The sequence below is a fragment of the Polypterus senegalus genome, chromosome 4, assembly GCF_016835505.1.
Source record: "Polypterus senegalus isolate Bchr_013 chromosome 4, ASM1683550v1, whole genome shotgun sequence".
Classification (NCBI taxonomy): Eukaryota; Metazoa; Chordata; class Cladistia; order Polypteriformes; family Polypteridae; genus Polypterus; species Polypterus senegalus.
Genome location: NC_053157.1, coordinates 228,790,844 through 228,808,625, shown reverse-complemented (window position 1 = coordinate 228,808,625; position 17,782 = coordinate 228,790,844). Strand labels below are relative to the sequence as shown.

At 36.9% G+C, this 17,782-nt stretch overlaps 1 protein-coding gene across 2 annotated transcripts; it reads right to left on the bottom strand.

Moving 5' to 3' along the window:
• Positions 1–536: 536 nt before the first annotated feature.
• LOC120528098 (gastrula zinc finger protein XlCGF26.1-like) lies at positions 537–17,245 on the bottom strand. 2 transcript variants are annotated; one of them, XR_005633464.1, is made up of 4 exons: positions 16,877–17,245; positions 11,403–11,762; positions 5,975–8,088; positions 537–2,655 (listed from the first exon to the last, which is right to left on the bottom strand). XR_005633464.1 is itself a non-coding variant. In XM_039752121.1 (3 exons), exons 2-3 carry the CDS (start codon positions 11,677–11,679, stop codon positions 6,356–6,358), a joined length of 2,010 nt encoding a protein of 669 aa, XP_039608055.1. In that variant the 5' UTR covers positions 11,680–11,762; positions 16,877–17,245; the 3' UTR covers positions 537–6,355. The 2 variants fall into 2 exon arrangements, 1 of the variants encoding a protein (XP_039608055.1); XM_039752121.1 differs by having other exon boundaries at positions 537–8,088.
• Between the last annotated feature and the right edge of the window lie 537 nt (positions 17,246–17,782).

The following is a 17,782-nucleotide window of genomic DNA, read 5'->3' as shown; positions in this document are numbered from 1 at the left end:
AAATATTATCTACTGTATATAATATAAACAGATTTCTGTCTTTCTGGCAGTTGGAGTCTGTTGGGCATATTCAGCACTAATATCTGTGATGCAATACATATTGGAATATTTTGTAATGTATGTAAGTAATAAAATAAATTTAAACATTTCATTTCAACAGATGACAAAAATTAGATGAGAATCATATAGAAAATGCCATATAATTGAGGCAACACGCAAACAATTGACACTATAACTTAATAAAGGAACATTTAAGCTTAAAAAATGCAGCAACTAAATAAAACTATTCAATGAACAGCTATAAAGAGGGCACTCTGGCCAGCCATGGCCCAATTTTGAGATGCCTACCTACCATGATATACTGTATATACAAACACCTCTTATTATGTATGCTATTATTCTTGGTATTGTATCAATGTCACTCTCCTCAGGAAACATGAATGTAAGAATCTCATGTCACTGTGTTCACTTGACTTTTCCCCGTGAAGCAGATCTGTTCTGTGCTCCACTTTGACTATAACTTCAATTTCACCCCGTTTTTTTTTTTTTAAACACACGTCATTTTTTATTTTTCCTATTTTATTATAGGTTGGAGAGACCAATAGGAGGCCTCCTGTTACAATGCCAGTACATTTGTAATGGCAACAATACACACAATTTTTTACATATGATGAGAAGATGATACAACTTTTGCGCAAGTGCGCTAACATGAAGTAATAAAACAATCACGTAAATACACATATACAAGCATATTACATTTATACATTCCTTATATACATATTTAGCCTTTCGCATTCCAAAAAATTCAAAACAGTCACTTAAACAAAGTGATTACATCATGAAACTGGGTAATTTCAGGAAATTCAAAAAGTTCATATTGTATAGTCAGTCTTAAGGTGCCTCCTTAGTTCGTGGAAAAAGGCGACAAAAGTACATCTGAGGTGAAGCAGCACTCGTCTCTTAAGAGGCTTTTATTGTTTTTGATCAAACCAATGTAATTAAGTGGTGCTCCAGTTTAATGATCCAGCATAAAGCCTTGCAGACTAGCACCTTAAACTTCTTTTATTACAGCCATGGAATCATTTCACAAGAGAGGCAGTACACAATCTGGCACTGGAGAGGAAAATGGGGCAGATAAAGGTGATCACGTCCATTAAATTTAGCCCATATAACCTTCCACACCTCTTCCTGACAACACTGCAAACAGTAATGCTGTGAAGCCTACTGATGTCATGTTTCAACTGCCTCCTCAGTGAAACTGTCCATCATCCAGAATTAGTCCACTGATTTGCTAATATGTTCTTCCTGTACAGATGCAGTCTTTTCTCAACAGGTTATATCCAACCCATGCTTCCTGTATTTCAATGTTTTTGTTTCACACAACTGCATTTCCAGCTGCATATATCTAGAGATTATTTTATGTGCTGGCTGGGTACTTTGTCTTCATCCCTATTTTTTTCCAGAGTTAATCTCTTTTTGTTTGTAATGTCATACTTAACTGTTTCAGTTCTAACTAATTTTCAAACCATCCCAGTTATCCTCAAGAGGGTTACTGTGGCAACACACTGAGCTGGACAGACTAGTCACCCTATTCTCAGCATACCCTTCTGGGGAATTTTCAAATACATTTTTATTTTGAACACCATATTTAACATTAAGCACCATTACAATGTAATTTAAGTAAATTACAATAAAAACTAAAAATAAGATCACGTGGACTGAGAGAATAATTCAAGCAGGCAAAGAGTCTCTGGGTAAGGAGACATTATGAAATAATAAAAAAAAAAAGATTAAATGATAAATCGAGGAAAAGAGATGAATTAAAAAAGTATTGCATAGCCAAATGCAAATTAATTCAGCAGAAAGAAACACTTTAGTTTTAAAATAATTACATAATTAATTGAATAGAACACCAAAAATAAGAGAGGAAAAAGTAGTCTTTCTTTTGAAATTTTCACTAAGAGATTCCCACAGTCAAACTCAGCACAGCAAGAGATTCACACAGCAGGAGCCACCAGGAGTTGCATAGTGAAGCTTTGGCATAATAAGAAGGCTGGTGTGAGAAGATCCCAGGTCTCTTTAAAAGTTTACAGTGATTGCGCTGTTGAAATCGCCTCCAAAACCTTGAGGTATTTGGTGTTTTCATGATATTACAAAGAGTGAAAGAATGAAGTTTTAACTGCTTCCAGGATGGAAGAACACAAGCAAGTTTTTCAGGACATAAGTTCCACTCATGCAATTCAGCTCAGTTAGTGTTTCGTTGTCTGTTCGTCTCCTTTATTTCATTTCTTACTCAGAATCACAGTACATAATACCTCATATTTGTCTTCATGTCATTTTTCATCCTCTTTCCTGTTATTCAAAAGATTATTATGCAGTTACAGCTTCTGTCCATTTACATTTTTCCCTTTAATTTTACTGATCAGGGATGTGTTTTTACTACTTTATGTAAGTCTGCTTCTTCAAGACTTTCATTACATAAGGGCTCTATTTGCATTTAGTTGCACTGAAAAACAGGATTAGCTTAAAAAAATGATCAAGTATGATCCATATTTAGGTGATCAATGACATTTATGAAATATTTGTTAAAATATCACTTAACTTACAGTCTTGTAGTAAATTGTCCGTTTTTGGTATTGCACCACTGTCATCATTCTGTGAGAGACAGATATTCATTAATTCATTCATTTTCTGAAACCGATACAAGTTAGGGGTAGGTCTGCAGCAGTAGACAATTAACTGGCTCACCATGGTGAAATGCACCTTATTTGTTTAAGATCTGATTTTCTGATGTTTTCTTTTTTTGCCACCCAACATTTGAAATCTGAAGTCTGAATCTGAACACTCTGTACTGGTAAAATGTAATCAATTGATAGGGCTTAAAATGTTAATTTCAGAGATGAGCAGGGCTACAGAGAATACATGAATACTATGACAACAGCTCCCAGGTTCAGTCATTGGGAAACTCCATGGCAGCGGGTTTTTATTTACACCTATTTCCTAGTCAAAGTCTTTTTATTTTCAATTAATCTCATTATTTAATGAGCTGACCTTTTCATTCTCTAATGCTAGAAAATTCTGAAGTGGTTAAGCTTTCTTTGCCGTATTCTTCTTAATAAAGTTTGATCCCTTTATTGCACCCAAATGCTGACACCACTGAATGCTAAGAGGGCATAAAATTGTTTGGTCATTTGCAAGGAACATTTCTTATTGAGCAGACAAGTGAAACACATCTGTGAAATAATGGCTCCCCTTCAACATTCATTGTGGTTTGCACCCATGCCTGCACTGCTCACTGATTATTAATATTTTTTTGACATTTGGTACACTGGGGAAATTGTATTTTCACATGACTTTCAGAGATAAGAGTGCAGGGTCACCCATTGTATAGCACCTCTGGAGCAATTGTCAGGTTAGAAACCTTGCTGAAGGGCCCAACGGAGAAGGATCTCTTCTGGCAGTAAAGGGATTTGAACTGGCAGCCTTTCAGATACTTGTACAGTTCCTTAGCTGCAAAGCCACCAATCTGCTTTATCAGCAATTTAGATGCAATTAAGGGGGCACACTCTACAGAAAAAAGGTAAATTGAAAATAAACAAGTGTGTTAAATGGCAAATAAAGCAAATGTTTATGAACTTCTTAGAAATATACACAAGACAGATGATTACACAATGATATCAATTAAAAGGCAGAATCTTGTACTTGGTGAAAATTGGTTGGATTAAAAATCCTGCAACTATGAAACTTCTGAAGGACTGTACTTGAAAAACACTGCACAACAACACTAAATAGCCTACAGGACTCACCAGCACTACCTGGAAGAAGCAATCAGGACCAAGAGAGCTGTGCCAATGCTCTGCAAGCTTCCCAACGTGCTGAAAAATCAATTTCATTAGACAGTAGCCTTCTGAGTGATTATTGAACAGCTTCTGCACTTCATTACAGTAGCTTTGGTACAACTGTCTTGGGAAAAAAAGATGCTTCGCTAATAGTGACTTTAGGTAAGAGATAAAAAAGAATGACATTAAAATAATACTGCACCTGAAAAATGACATATTTTATAACTAGTGGTTGCAAGGCTATGTACCTGATTTTACGCACGTGTTAACAATGGGTGAAACATGTGAACTCAATCATTGGAGGGTTATGCACATAGTTTTGCCTATATAGTATATATTTAATGAATATTCCAGCACAAAATTATAATTTTAGTATATGTTTTCCTACCTCATGTAGCTTGTACTGATGACTGAGAAAAAATTTTTCTCACATTTTTATGGAGAGCAAAAGTTCCTGATGTAGTGACAACAATACACAACTACAAACAATACTCAATACCTCCATAAACAAGCCTCCAACTTAATTGTGTTGCATAAAGTCATCTACTGGTACGCTCACAACAGGCAAAAACATATGCAATTTTTGTTAAAATACTTTTAAATAAATACAATTAGAAAATCAGAGTTGTGCACCTCCAGACAGTTATTTTTTTTTTTTTAAAGTTGTCAGAACTCTTGACCAATGAATGAGGAGGGAGGTGGGTCTTTAATTTATGAATATTTTTCCTGTTTGTGCATTGTTTGGATTTTCAGAAAATATAGATAAAAAAAAATGCTTGTAATTTTGTATGTTGTGAGCATACGTCTGGATGACTAGATAAGTGGATTGTGGGACAGAATGTGAAAATTTTTAAAGGATGTTTTGATGTTGTTTGCTGTTTACAGCACAGGCCAAAACAGACACCAATTTTGTTAGAAGATATGTTCTCGAAATGAAGGGATTAAACAATATCTCAGCCATTACTACAAACTACATGAGGTAAGTAACACAAAAAATACTGAGTGGAGTATTTCCTTAAAGATGGACATTTTTTTCAAAACCAGCAGCACAAACTCATTTCAGTTTTAAAGCAACTGAAAAAGGGAGCTAGAAAACTTAAATCAGGATATCTGTAAAGCATTGGTTTGAAATGTTAGCTGTTAAATTTTCAAATACAACCAATATGTGCACTTAACCAATCATATAGAGGAGTGTCCATGTACTTTAGGCCATATAGTTTAACAGGTGTATAAATGAAGGCAAATAGCTATGCAGTCTCCATTGACAAACATTGGCAGTAGAATGGCTTACACTGAAGAGCTCAATGACTTTAAAAATAGCACTCTCACAAGATGACAACTTTGACCCAAGTCATTATGTGAAAATTCTGTCCTGGCCAACTGTAAGTGCTACAATTTTGAAGTAGAAGTGTCAAGGAGCAAGAACAGCATAGCCAAGAAAGTGGCAGACCATGCACTCACAGAATGGGGCGACTAAGTGCCTAAGTACATAGTGTTTACGAAAAAAAATAATGGAAAAAACATAATTGTATTCTCAAACCCCCAGGACAGTATAACCAGCTACTGTTGGTATTTGTTTTTAAAATAAGCAGCCTACCAGAAAACCTCTAATTAAGTGAAGCAAAAAACAAACTCTGGAGGGGATGTCATCCTATCACACCAGTCTGGCTTAGAGTTACTCTACATTTCCCTGGATTGTGAGAGGAAAGTGGCGCACAGGTGCAGACAATGAGAAAACATGTATAGCACACGTATAGTACACTTGGTCACTCCCTGAATGTGGATAGTAGCCGATGATTCTGAAACTGGTAGGCAGTAGCACCAACCACCACACTTAAATTTCAGTTTACGCAGCTTTGTGTATTGCACTGTGGTTGAATCATGAATTGTGATACAGTAATATGACATCACCATAGTTTTTAATATTTGCCTGGCTTAGTTCAGGGAAAAAGCTAGGCACCTTCTAATACTAGGAATTTTGAGATATCCTGTTGTACTTATGCTGTTCTGAAAATGTTTGCCTCAAATATTAGTACAGGTGCACTGCACTGAAACCCACCCAGCAAAAAGCACGTTCAAGATTCTTATCCTTGTGCAGGTTAGTACAGGTGATTATGGTCAAATTGTTATTGTACCTCTTGTGGCTTCCAGATTTGATTTGGGTTCTGTTGCCAGTAGAGCTTCATAGTTGGATGGACTGTCTCGTCAAAGCCATTTAGTCTTTTTACGCAGGTTTTGTTTCATTCTCTCGAAGTTGTATTCTCTGCTTTGAACAGCAACTGTTAATGGCACCAAAAATTTCAAAGTGGTTTTCTCAATAAATACTGAAAATGTAGGAGAGCTTTTGACACATTTTTGTCCCATCAAGATATTTTACAAATTATCTTTTGTCACCTGTAGCACAAAGCAGTTACACAGGACTGAAGACTCAATCATTAGAATTTCTCTTCTCTTGGACCAGTATACCCTGTTTACTGTCTGTTGCAGATTGTATATTTTAGGTAACTAGTGCTTCCTTATTCTTTCTGGTGTATGACACCAATATCTGTCACATACCAGAATTTTGTATTTGATGCACAATCCTCTGTGGAGTCTGTCTCTCCACTGTGAACTAATGAGTGTTTTTTAAGATTGCTTAACTGGAAGAACTGCTCACCACATTCTGTACAGCAATAAGGCTTCTCTCCAGCATGAATTTTGGTATGCCTCTGAAGACTGCTTTTATGTGTGAATGGCTTACCACATTCAAAACAGCAAAATGGTTTCTCTCCAGTGTGGATTCTCTGGTGGATCTGAAGAGTTTTTCTCTCTGAAAACTGCTTGCCACATTCAGTACAACAAAATGGCTTCTCCCCGGTATGAATTCTCATGTGCGTCTTCAGATGGCTTATCTGGAAGAATTCTTTGCCACACACAGAACAGGAGTATGGCTTCTCGCCGGTGTGAATTCTCGTGTGTTTATGAAGACCACTTATATGTGTGAATCTCTTGCCGCATTCGAAACAGCAGTGTGGCTTTTCTCCAGTGTGTGTTAGGATATGCTGCTTTAGATTTCTTATATCTGAGAAAGGTTTACCGCACTCGGAGCAACAATGTGGCTTCTCTCCTGTGTGAATTCTTGTGTGTCTCTGGAGATCTCTCCTGTAGATAAATCGTTTCCCACATTCAGAACATGAATGCGGCTTCTCACCACTGTGAATTCTTGCATGCTTCTTAAGACTGCTGAAGTCTGTGAATTGTTTACCACATTCGATGCAGCAGTATGGCTTCTCTCCGCTGTGAATCCTTGTGTGTGCCTGAAAACTGCGTATTTGGGAAAACTGTTTTCCACATTCAGAACAGATATAGGACTTTTCCCCATTGTGAACTCTCTGATGTATCTGAAGTGATTTTTTTTCTGAAAACCATTTACCGCATATTGTACAACCATGAGAATTTTCCCCACCATGAATTATGGCATGTTTCTGAAGATCACTTTGGAGTGCAAATTGCTTGCCACATTCAAGGCAATGGTGTACTTCCTCTCCAGAGTGAGTCAACATGTGCTCCTCAAGACTTCTTAAGTCTGAGTAGCGTTCTGAACATTCAGCACAACAATACGGCTTCTCTCCCATATGAATATTCTGATGGATTTGAAGGGATTTTCTCTCTCGGAACTCTTTGCCACATTCAGAACAGGCATGTTGTTTCTCTCCAGCATGAGCACACTCATGATTCTCAAGTTTGTTAAGATCTGTGAAACAGTCATCACATTCAGTGCAACAATAGGATTTGTCATCTCCTGCGTGAACTTTTAAATGATCCTGCAGATCAGATCTGTATATGTATTCTATGCCACATTCGGGACAACAATATTTTCTCTCTTCTGTGTGAATTCTTCTGTTTGTAAGCAGATTACGTATTTGAGAGAACCGTTTGCCACATTCAGCACTAGCAAAAGCCTTGTGTGCAGCATGCATTTTAAGATGATGCTGAAAATAGGACTTATTCTTAAAACTTTTTCCGCAGTCATGGCAGATATAATATGTCATGTCACCTCTGCAATACACATGTCCTTCGGATATCAGGGAATCTCCCACTGTAATCCCTGCATCAGACAGAGAGCTGCAATGGAAAGAAGAGACTCCGGCTTTCTCTTCTCCAAAAGTTGATTGCTTCACATTGTCATTACATTCTTCTAGCTCTGTGCTGCACTGAGGAGAGTCCTGATTAAGAGATGATGGGGAACAGCGGCCACTGTCTTGAAAACCTGGGATTAAAAGATACATACATGAGTTAAAGAGATGTGGTAAAAGAATGTAATCTAACCTGGACTGTTGTTTGCTCCCTTCGTTTTGTCTAAATGCCTCCAGCATTAGCAATACACATTGTAGACACAGGTGCAAAGGACACTTAAGGAGAGTCATTACATTATTAAGATTTCAAGATGCAGGCCTACTTATTCTACTAATCCTTGGAATCATAACAGTGGGAGGTTGAACTTTTACTTACATGGCCCTGAAGCTGTAGAATGATCTGCCTGCTAACAGAAAATATGCCTGTCTCAGCTTTTAAATCTAGGCTGAAGACTGACTACTTTATTCTACAAAATCCTGACTAGAGCTGCTCATTGGCTATTCATGCTGCATTTCTGTTTGCTAGTCAATTGTAAATATAAGTAATGCAATATTTATTAACTGTTACAAACCTTCTGTTTGTTTTTTCTATTCGATAACTTTGTGGGACTTGGTGTCATTGCTCTACTATCAAGGTGCTCTCCTACTTGTGAAAATTTCACCTCAGCTAAAGGAGCAATACAGTCATTGGCTTGAAAGCCTCTCTTATTATAATGGATGGCCCACAACAGAATCTACTTTGGAATGTCTAGGAGTGGGAATGCAGCTAGTGAATCAAGGGCTCTAGGACAGAGACTCTGTCTGATATGGTCCTTGCAACAGGTTTACACATCATAAAGGTAGAAAGGATGGTCCTTGCGTGTGTGTGAACTGTGAGCATTTGAATTTGATGATTGCATATAGTGCTGAACTGTCCTCTCTGTACTATTCTTTCCTCTGCATGTCCTGGGGTACAAAAAAAACAGCACCATACAGCAAGATCGGACGGGGAACACACGTTCACTGTTTACAACCGCAAGATGTTATGTGAATGAATATGAATAATGTTGCATCCGTGCCACAATGTTTTCTGAAATGTACTATACAGGTCATAAAACGAATAATTCCATACCTATGTCTCCGTTTTTTTTTTGACATCGTAGACCATAAGGCGCATACTAATTCAGCGTGAGCAGGAACACTCAATAAAACTGAATAAAAAAAAAAAAAATCAAGTGACGGTGAGATATGAAGAAGGCAGATTCGCCAGCGTTTGTGTGTCAGCTTTTATCCCACCAGATGAGAGAATGTCCAGTTCCATTGCTTCAAAACACCACTCACATCTACAGCTATTCCCAGTTTCAAATAAAAACTAACAGCGTCAGATCCCTAGGGCAGTAGTATGTATCGTGATTGTGACTGAGAGAATAAAAGTGAAAAAAACAAACAAAAAAAAAAAACGGTAACTTCAACAAGTCCAATAAATGTAGACCGTCTGTTACAGACACAAACCAAATGTATGTGTGTACTGTATATTATTAATAAAAAGAGCAGCTCACGACTGAAAACGGCAAATATAGGAGGCAGTCGGGATCGAACTGGGGACTCTTGATTACAAGTCAGCAAATCTTACCGCTATGCCACGGAAGCTGTTGTATCGTCCTTGAACCTTTTGTGAAAGTGTTTATTTGATCTTTGGACTTCAGGCTTCACATATTAAATAGTATATGCCTACATTTTGTCATTTACTACTAAAATATGAAAAACATCTGTTTTAAAAATGTGTTTACACAGATTATTGTAGTAATGGAACACACGTATTCCAAATAACGATCTATTATTTCCATTCTAAAATTACAGCACCTCACTCCCAGATAATCAACCAAAGCATGAGCTGGGAGAACTTTTACAGGACAAAAGACGCTGGCGGAGAGGTGCGAACGGATTTAAAGTGGGCCGGAAATCTACAAGTTTTTTCGTAGGCTCTGGTAATTCTGTTGTTAAGGGTCTTGCTTAAGAATGAAGTATTGAGATAAAATAGCAGTCACTCCCTAGAGTGACCAGGCTGGAAAGAATAAACTTACAATGGCTATAGTTGGCATTTGTAACATTCTGTTAAGATTAACATAATAAAGAGTCTGAAAAGGGAAAACAGGGTCACTCTGCCAGAACAAAATATACACTTAATCCTCCAACGCTCATGCTCAAATAAATAAGTACCTCAAAGCATGTGAAAGTGCTTGATAAAATGTGATATATAAACTATTGAAATAATACGCTTACAACAGTAAAAAATATATAAAAAAATATATATATATTATATATATTCGAATACATGAAATATATACAGTATAACTTTCCAAATGGAAAAAATCAATTCTAAATAGGACAGTGAAAATTTAAAAGATAATAACCAAGAATAGCTCAAGAATGATAATGCGAGTATATAACAGGAAAATGTCAGTTTGTCTAATGGGGCGTTCATGTTATAAACATACCACAGCATTAAAAGAGTCATATGGTTTTAAAATAACATTTTAAAACTATAAATCAAATTTAAATTTTTACAATTACAGCTTTTTTTGGCTTTAACAGTCTACCTAAAAAGCAGATAAATTCTTCACCTTATAAAATACTCATGGTTTTTGAAAATGCAGTTTTGCTGTAGGGCTGCAAATAATGACTATTTTGCTAATTGATTAGCCGATTGATTACTCCTTAGGTGTAGGGGTTTAAAATGCCATTTGTGTTAAAGTGAAAGCATTTGATTCAAATTTTTAAATGCTGTATTCCTTGCACAATGCTCTGCTTCATGACAATAGTAAAAGAGTGCTCTACACTTACATTAGCACACAAAAATCGACAGTGACAAGTATGTTACTAGCCATAAGTTCTAGCTCAACATTTTATGTCAGTTGTCAACAAAAAGCCAACATCAAGGAGCTGCTAAGTGTTAAAAAAGGCTGCCACTTTGCCATATTATTTGATTTTATTTGCTGGATGGAAACAAAGACTGCAATATGGACTGAATCTCACTCACTTAGAGCCTCCTTTTTACATGCAGTACACTATCAAACGAGTATGGATGATAAAATACTCATGTGAATAACACATTTGGCAATAATATGAAAAAACAAACAAGATCTAGTCCCCAATTCTTTCCAGTGTAAGGAGGGCTTGATTTTCTCAAATTGAGTGAATGGCAAGAATGGAAAGATCAAAAACTGGCCCTCACATTAAGATAAATATTCCATTTAATACCACACACTGGTGTCTGATTAACACATTGGCTGAACCTAAACAGTTTGCTGCCACCTTGGACTGTAATTTGACAAGAGTAGGTCGTCTACCCTGAATGGTATAATTTTTTCAATTTCAGAATGTACAAATGGCACAATATACTGTAATCCTTAGGTGCATGCTGATGTCTAAAACACACAAGAGGATTTAGTTCAATGAAATCACTTACAGGTTGCAGGCTGCTTTACAGCTGATGCACGTTCTATACTAGAATCCTCGACTTTAACACAGACAGACTGTTGCTCAAAATCTTCTTCCTCCTCCTCTTTGTCGCCTTCTTCATTTTCCCTTGCTGCTTTAAGAACAGTATCTTCACTTTCATAATTCTCTGGACCCTCTTCTGTAAGGCGCACAATCTCCCATTCACAATCTTCTTCTTTGATGTGAATTGTTCCTGCTTCCATTTCACCTACTTTTTGAAATTCCATGATCATGGCAGAGTCCATGTCCTCCCAACATCTATAATTCAAGCTTATAGTCTACAGTTCCAACTTGGAGGCAGCCACACATCTTCTTGAAGGATCTCTTCCTGTAAGAGCAACAAATATTTAGTCTTTCATAGAAATTTCAAAAACATGAAATGCTGAGTCCTGCCTTTCAATACACACTGATGAAACAAAGAAATCAAATAAAATGCACAAGGCAAACAGAACTGTGGGTATGAAAGATATTTGATTAAGATGACAAAGAAATTCATGTCTGAAAACATTGCAAATTGATGTGTTATTGTGTTATTAAGAACAGGATACCTCAACCCCATACATTACATTCCTACTGTTTGTGAATTTGTATAGTGATAGAAACAAACCATAATGAAGACTTCTTAAATCAATATTAAACTCACTGAGTCATCAATTATAAATACAATACAATAAGAGCATTAACAAAGTTAAAAGGATTGATTAACAAGTTACTACAAAGACCGTAAACAGTCAAAAGAATTAACTAGCTGCAAGAATGTTACAAACAAGCCATTCTAAAGATTGTTTGCTGAAATTCAAATGCAACTTAATTTAGATCTTTAATTGTTAGGTATTGACTTAAACTCTGAATTGTTATCGATTTATACTTTGTACTACTTATTTATTCCTTTATAACCAAAAAAATTAAATCGCTAGGCATACATTATTACTCATTTGGGAATGTGTAACAACTTATTTTAATGTGCACCTGACTTATTAATGTTTTTTTGTACAATGTACAATTTTCATGACAGTGGAATAGGTTATTCTTAGCCAGTCTACAGCAGTAATTGCAGTGGAAAAAAGGTTAACTTCCACTCATGCATGGGGAAAAAATACCGTTGAATACCGTGAAACCGGTATAATTTTGAAAAATACCGTGATATAGAATTTTGGTCATACCATACAGCTCTAGATCTGGGTTTAAAAAAAAAAAACACACTACTTATGGCTACCATACCAGCCCTCCAGCAGACATTAAACTTCTTCAGAACAGTTTAGCAATGACAGCCACCGTAACAACAGTCTTCTATACCAGCATACTATCTTGACACAGATTTCTCTACCTACTTACTCTAAAATTTCAGTAAAGAGAGAAATATCAGTTGTAGGAACTTGACATTTCCCAATTACTTGTTGATGTAAACTCGCTAACTTTACACACATGAGGTACAACTGCAGAGTTGCACATTTTAACACTTTGTGACTGAAAGCACAAACATGAAATACCTTGTTCTAGCATTGGCAAAGAAGTAAATTCTAAAAGGTATTTTCTGTCAGATTTTTATACCCCTCAAACAAGCATACACCTATTTTCTTCACATTTCCCCACTTTCTGATTGATGCATAAAGCAAGTTTATGCACGTCCAATTTGTACTATTTACTTTTGGTTTTTAGGTTCATCAGCACTATTCAACAGTGAAATTAATGTAGCATTCTTAGTATATACTATATTTGCACAGTAATCTCCTATTTTGTAAAGAAGTTGCTGCATGCAAGTTGCTGATCTGAGTAATTTCAATTTTGCAAAACTTGTTTGCAATATTTTAAAATTGTTTTGCATCTAGTTATGCACACTGTTCATTCTTTTTTTCCTATTAGCTTTTATACATTTTTCTATTCACTAACTAACACTTTGCTCATTATTTTATGTTTATTGTATTATAATAACAAAATAATGTTTTCATTTGCAGCACATTCACATTTACTTTGCACCTTTTCATCGTGTCTGGTATACTCCTTTCTCACAGTTATTAAATATACATGCTTTAGCTGACTGGTGCCTTTTTTTATCCATTTCTAGTTATCTTCCAGTACTGGAATTTGTTGGATTTTCCAGTTACACCTTATTTTTTAATATTGACTTTGGCAGAAAAATGTGATGTGTCGAAGGTGTTATCAAGTTGCTTTTCTAACTGCTCTCTAAGGAAACATTGGCACCTGCACCACTGGATTCAGGGACAGCTTCTAATCAGAACTTATAAAGTTGCTGAAATGTCAATCATAAATATTCAAATATCATAACCAACAGTGTGTGTGTGTGTGTGTATGTATATATATATATATATATATATTTATTGTAATGGATGGCCAGGGGCCCCTGCCTGGCCGGGATGCCTCTGCCTTGGAAGGACCAGGGGAGCATGTGTGGACAAAGCATCACCTCCCCTGGAACGCTAGATCGCAAACCCCCTGGATGGCATCAATACCTTGGACTCCCGAAGGGTTCATGGGAATTGGAGTTTGTTACGGCCCGTCAGGATGTGCTGCTACTGTCCCTGAGCGTGTGTGGGCGGTTCTTTCGACCACAGCCGGAAGTGCTGCTGGAAGTGGGTCAACAACACCTGGAGCACTTCCGGGTGACCTATATAAGGGACCAGCACACACTACTCTGGGAGCCAGAGTTGGGAGGAGAGGGACTATGCTGCTGTTAGAGGAGTGGAGGAGATAAAGAAGAGGAGATCTGATTTGTGTTTATTTGAGTTTGTACTTGTGCTTAGTGTGGGACTGTGTTATGTCTGTGGGTACGGGGAAGACATAGCCTACAGACAAAGAAAATAAAAGTTTATTTCTTTTATAATTGTGCCTCCTGTGCCCATATAGCACCTTTTTGTAATTCTCTCTCTCTGTATATATATATATATATATATATATATATATATATATATATATATATATATATATACACATACATATACATACACACACACATACATACTTATAAATACATATTGAATATAGTGCCTTTCAACATTCTATTGTTACTACATATCCCCTAGACCCAACAAAACTATTGAAAAGCTCTGGACACTGTCCTTGCATGGCTTGATTAACATCTATCTATTTTCAGAACGTAAATAAATGTGTCAGTGAGTTAAAGGAGTAGATGGATGAAACCTATTCATCTTTGAATATAGAGAAAAATTAGAAATGTTATTTACTAGATGGAATGATGCAGATGCAACAATTCTGTCACTTTTTACCTAAGTTGGACTAACCATTAGTTTTACTGAATCAGCACTCAATTTAGGTGCTATTGTTGACACTGGCATGTCTTTTAAAACTCACATTACAAAAACTACATAAAACTCGCTTTTCCATCTTAAACAATTTGGAAAATTAAGACATTTTATAAATATATAGAATGCTTAGAAATTAATGACTACTGTAATGCATTATTTACTGGCTAGGCAGTTAAATTTTTTCATCTTATAAGGAGCCATTGATACTATTGTTTCTATTCTACCTCAAGGGCTGACATTAAACACGAGATTGCGGGTATCCTGCATAAATTCATTAATTCACATACTCCAATTCTGAATGTGCAAATTTTTCACAAATATTTATTTGGTAAGCAATCTCTCGTTTGTTGCAAGAATACTCAATGTCTTTTATAATTCCTCTTGTAAAATTGTGCCTACCTTATTACTTAAGAATTAATTCATTTTTTTCATTGTTTACATTTTTTAAGCTTGCATACACAAGATGTTACTTTCCCGTTACTGTTGCTTTGACTGGAACATGCAGTTGTGGAATTTGGCAATCAGCACTTCAGTGGAGCTGTGCAGGATTCAACGATTTGGCTGGCGTGCTATGCTCTGTGTGTAAAGTCCACTTTAGAGGAAAATCAACTAAACTTTGTTCAATTACAGACTAAAAATCGGGCTGAAGTATATTCTTCTGTGAAAATCAATACAAAAATTGACTAAACGGACTTGGATTGTTTAGAGAATTTGCATTCAGTTTTCCACTTTGTAATTTGAAGAACTGACCTCTGCCAGTTTATGGTTACATTCTGACACTACAGTGGTCATTTCTTTGAAGCACTGACTGCCTTTAAACCATAATCAGAAAAGTATATTCAGTGACAAACATAAACATATAAGAAACAATGCTCAAGGATAACTTTCAAAGCAATCAGTCTAAGGCTGCCAAAAAACCTTTGAAATGAAGCACATTTCAGCAGAAAAATTAATACGTTGTAGGACACTTTTCCCTGTGATACCACAATTCACCTTTACATTGTATTATGATCTTTTTGAAATGTGCTTTAGTTCTGACAACAGTTCAAAGCAATCTCAAAGAAAATATGTTACGTTCACTGGCAAGCTAATAATACTTGTCAAACATATTCACTCCAATTTAGAGGAGCAGGGAGGAAAATCATATCCTAGCAGCTTTGGGCACAGTGCAAGAAAAGGGTCTAGGCAGGGTACCAGTCTGTACCAGGATCTACTCACACAGACACTGGTACCATTTAACCAGAACAGCAAAGCTTTTAAAATTAGGGAGGAAAACTCAAGTATCAGGAAAAACCCAAAGCACACAAGAACAATATGCAAAAAAAAAAACTCCTCCACAATGACAATAAGTTGCTGGATTTAAACCTAATACACTGGATCTGTAAACTGGCAGTGCTAAGCAATGTGCACTACTGTGCTGCATAATCTAATAATATGTCAACTATATTTTAAGTGAATAACTCAAAACTCTTAAATTAACAGCATTTTGAAAAATTATTTCAAAACCCGGTAGCTGCTCTTACTGCATTGAAAAAATACAAAAACAGTTGTTCCTGACGGCTCTGAATTACACTTTGTTGTATATGTTGGTTAAAGCACAGAGCTGCTATGTAAGATTTTACTCAGATCTTAGTAAAAAAAAATGTGACATGGGAATTTGACACTTATCCAGTCACTGCAGCCATACTTTAAGGGAAAATATTAAAGTCGTATTCCCAAATGTCATTTCAAGAGACTCCGATAGGATGATCATTTTTGTATCCCTTTCTTCGGACACCTTCGGCAACCACAACCTACAAGCCGCACAAAAATGACAGAACCACACCCCCACCCCCCAGGCAAATTGTATCTCTTCCCATCGTAGCGTGCAAAATTGCAAACATGCAACTACTACGTCGTCCACTTCTGGATCAATAAAAAAAACTGAACCTAAACAAGACATCCTCCATCAAGATCAAAAGTAATGAGCAGCGCCGAGTGACGGTACCGTTATTTCTTATACATTCTTTACTTCGGTTCTCTATGTTGTGTGTGCTCTCCTGGGTGAATACTTCGCCACGTCATTATAACGTCACCTTAAGTCTACAATCTCTGGCTGACACAAGGAGCCTCCGGTTTGTAAGCGAATCCGTTTCTACTATCAGCGTTTGCTGCTCACCTCCTCATTTGCTTTCATCGCCCCAACACCTCCACGGCCTTGCTGTACTGTGCATTCCCTTCTGCCACAGTCACTGGACTTGACTTTCACCTCCGCGCTGCCCTGCTGTCCACTCACCAGGACTCCAATCCACTTGTGCAGGGAGGAGCCTTTTCTTTTACCGGGTCTCCCTCATGGCTAAACAACAGCCTCCACGTCAACCCGGTGCCCCTATCGGTCGCTCAGAGGCCTCTCCACTGAATGAAACTTCAGCTCAGGCGTTGCACCATTCGATTGTGTTACATGCAACGTCTCTCTGATTCCCGCACGTCCAAGCGCTCGTATACGGACCGAATACGTATCTCTTATTGGTCCGTTTCCTATCACAGGGCATACAAGAACTCTGAACCCGGATGCAGTGACAGACAGTTGGCTGAACTCAAGTAGCACAATAAAAAATGACGTCGTTACACGTGGTTCAGTAAAAGACTGCTGTACCAGAAACACAGCAACTGCGCGGAAACGGCGATAGGACATTGGACTACATTTCCCATCACTGCTTTCCGTTAACTTAACGGTTCGAATGCCTTGCTGCTGATGAATGTTTTTAGGTATTCCTTATTCAAAGCTATGCACGTCGCTAAAGCTAATTGCTCCAGTATATATTTATATATTTTAAACTTCATTTATGTAAAAATAATTTGACCTGCAATAAACATCGTCTTTTGCAGAATTCTGTCCAGTTCCAACCAATAGATCGACCAATAGATAGAACTTTACTTGTTCCCAGGGGGAAATGTGGCATTTTACAGAAGCTCTTTAAATGTATAAATACACAAGTAGATATATAAGTAAATAAATAAATAAACATACACACACACTTTGGTCTGAACACACACTGGCGTTATACAGGCATACTGCTGTTAG

Bases quoted from the DNA above. Each gene is read 5' to 3' on its own strand.
- LOC120528098 (XM_039752121.1), bottom strand. From the start codon at position 11,679: ATGGACTCTGCCATGATCATGGAATTTCAAAAAGTAGGTGAAATGGAA. The intron at 8,089-11,402 runs GTAAGTGATTTC...TTTTAATCCCAG, and splicing joins TGTAAAGCAGCCTGCAACCT to GTTTTCAAGACAGTGGCCGC.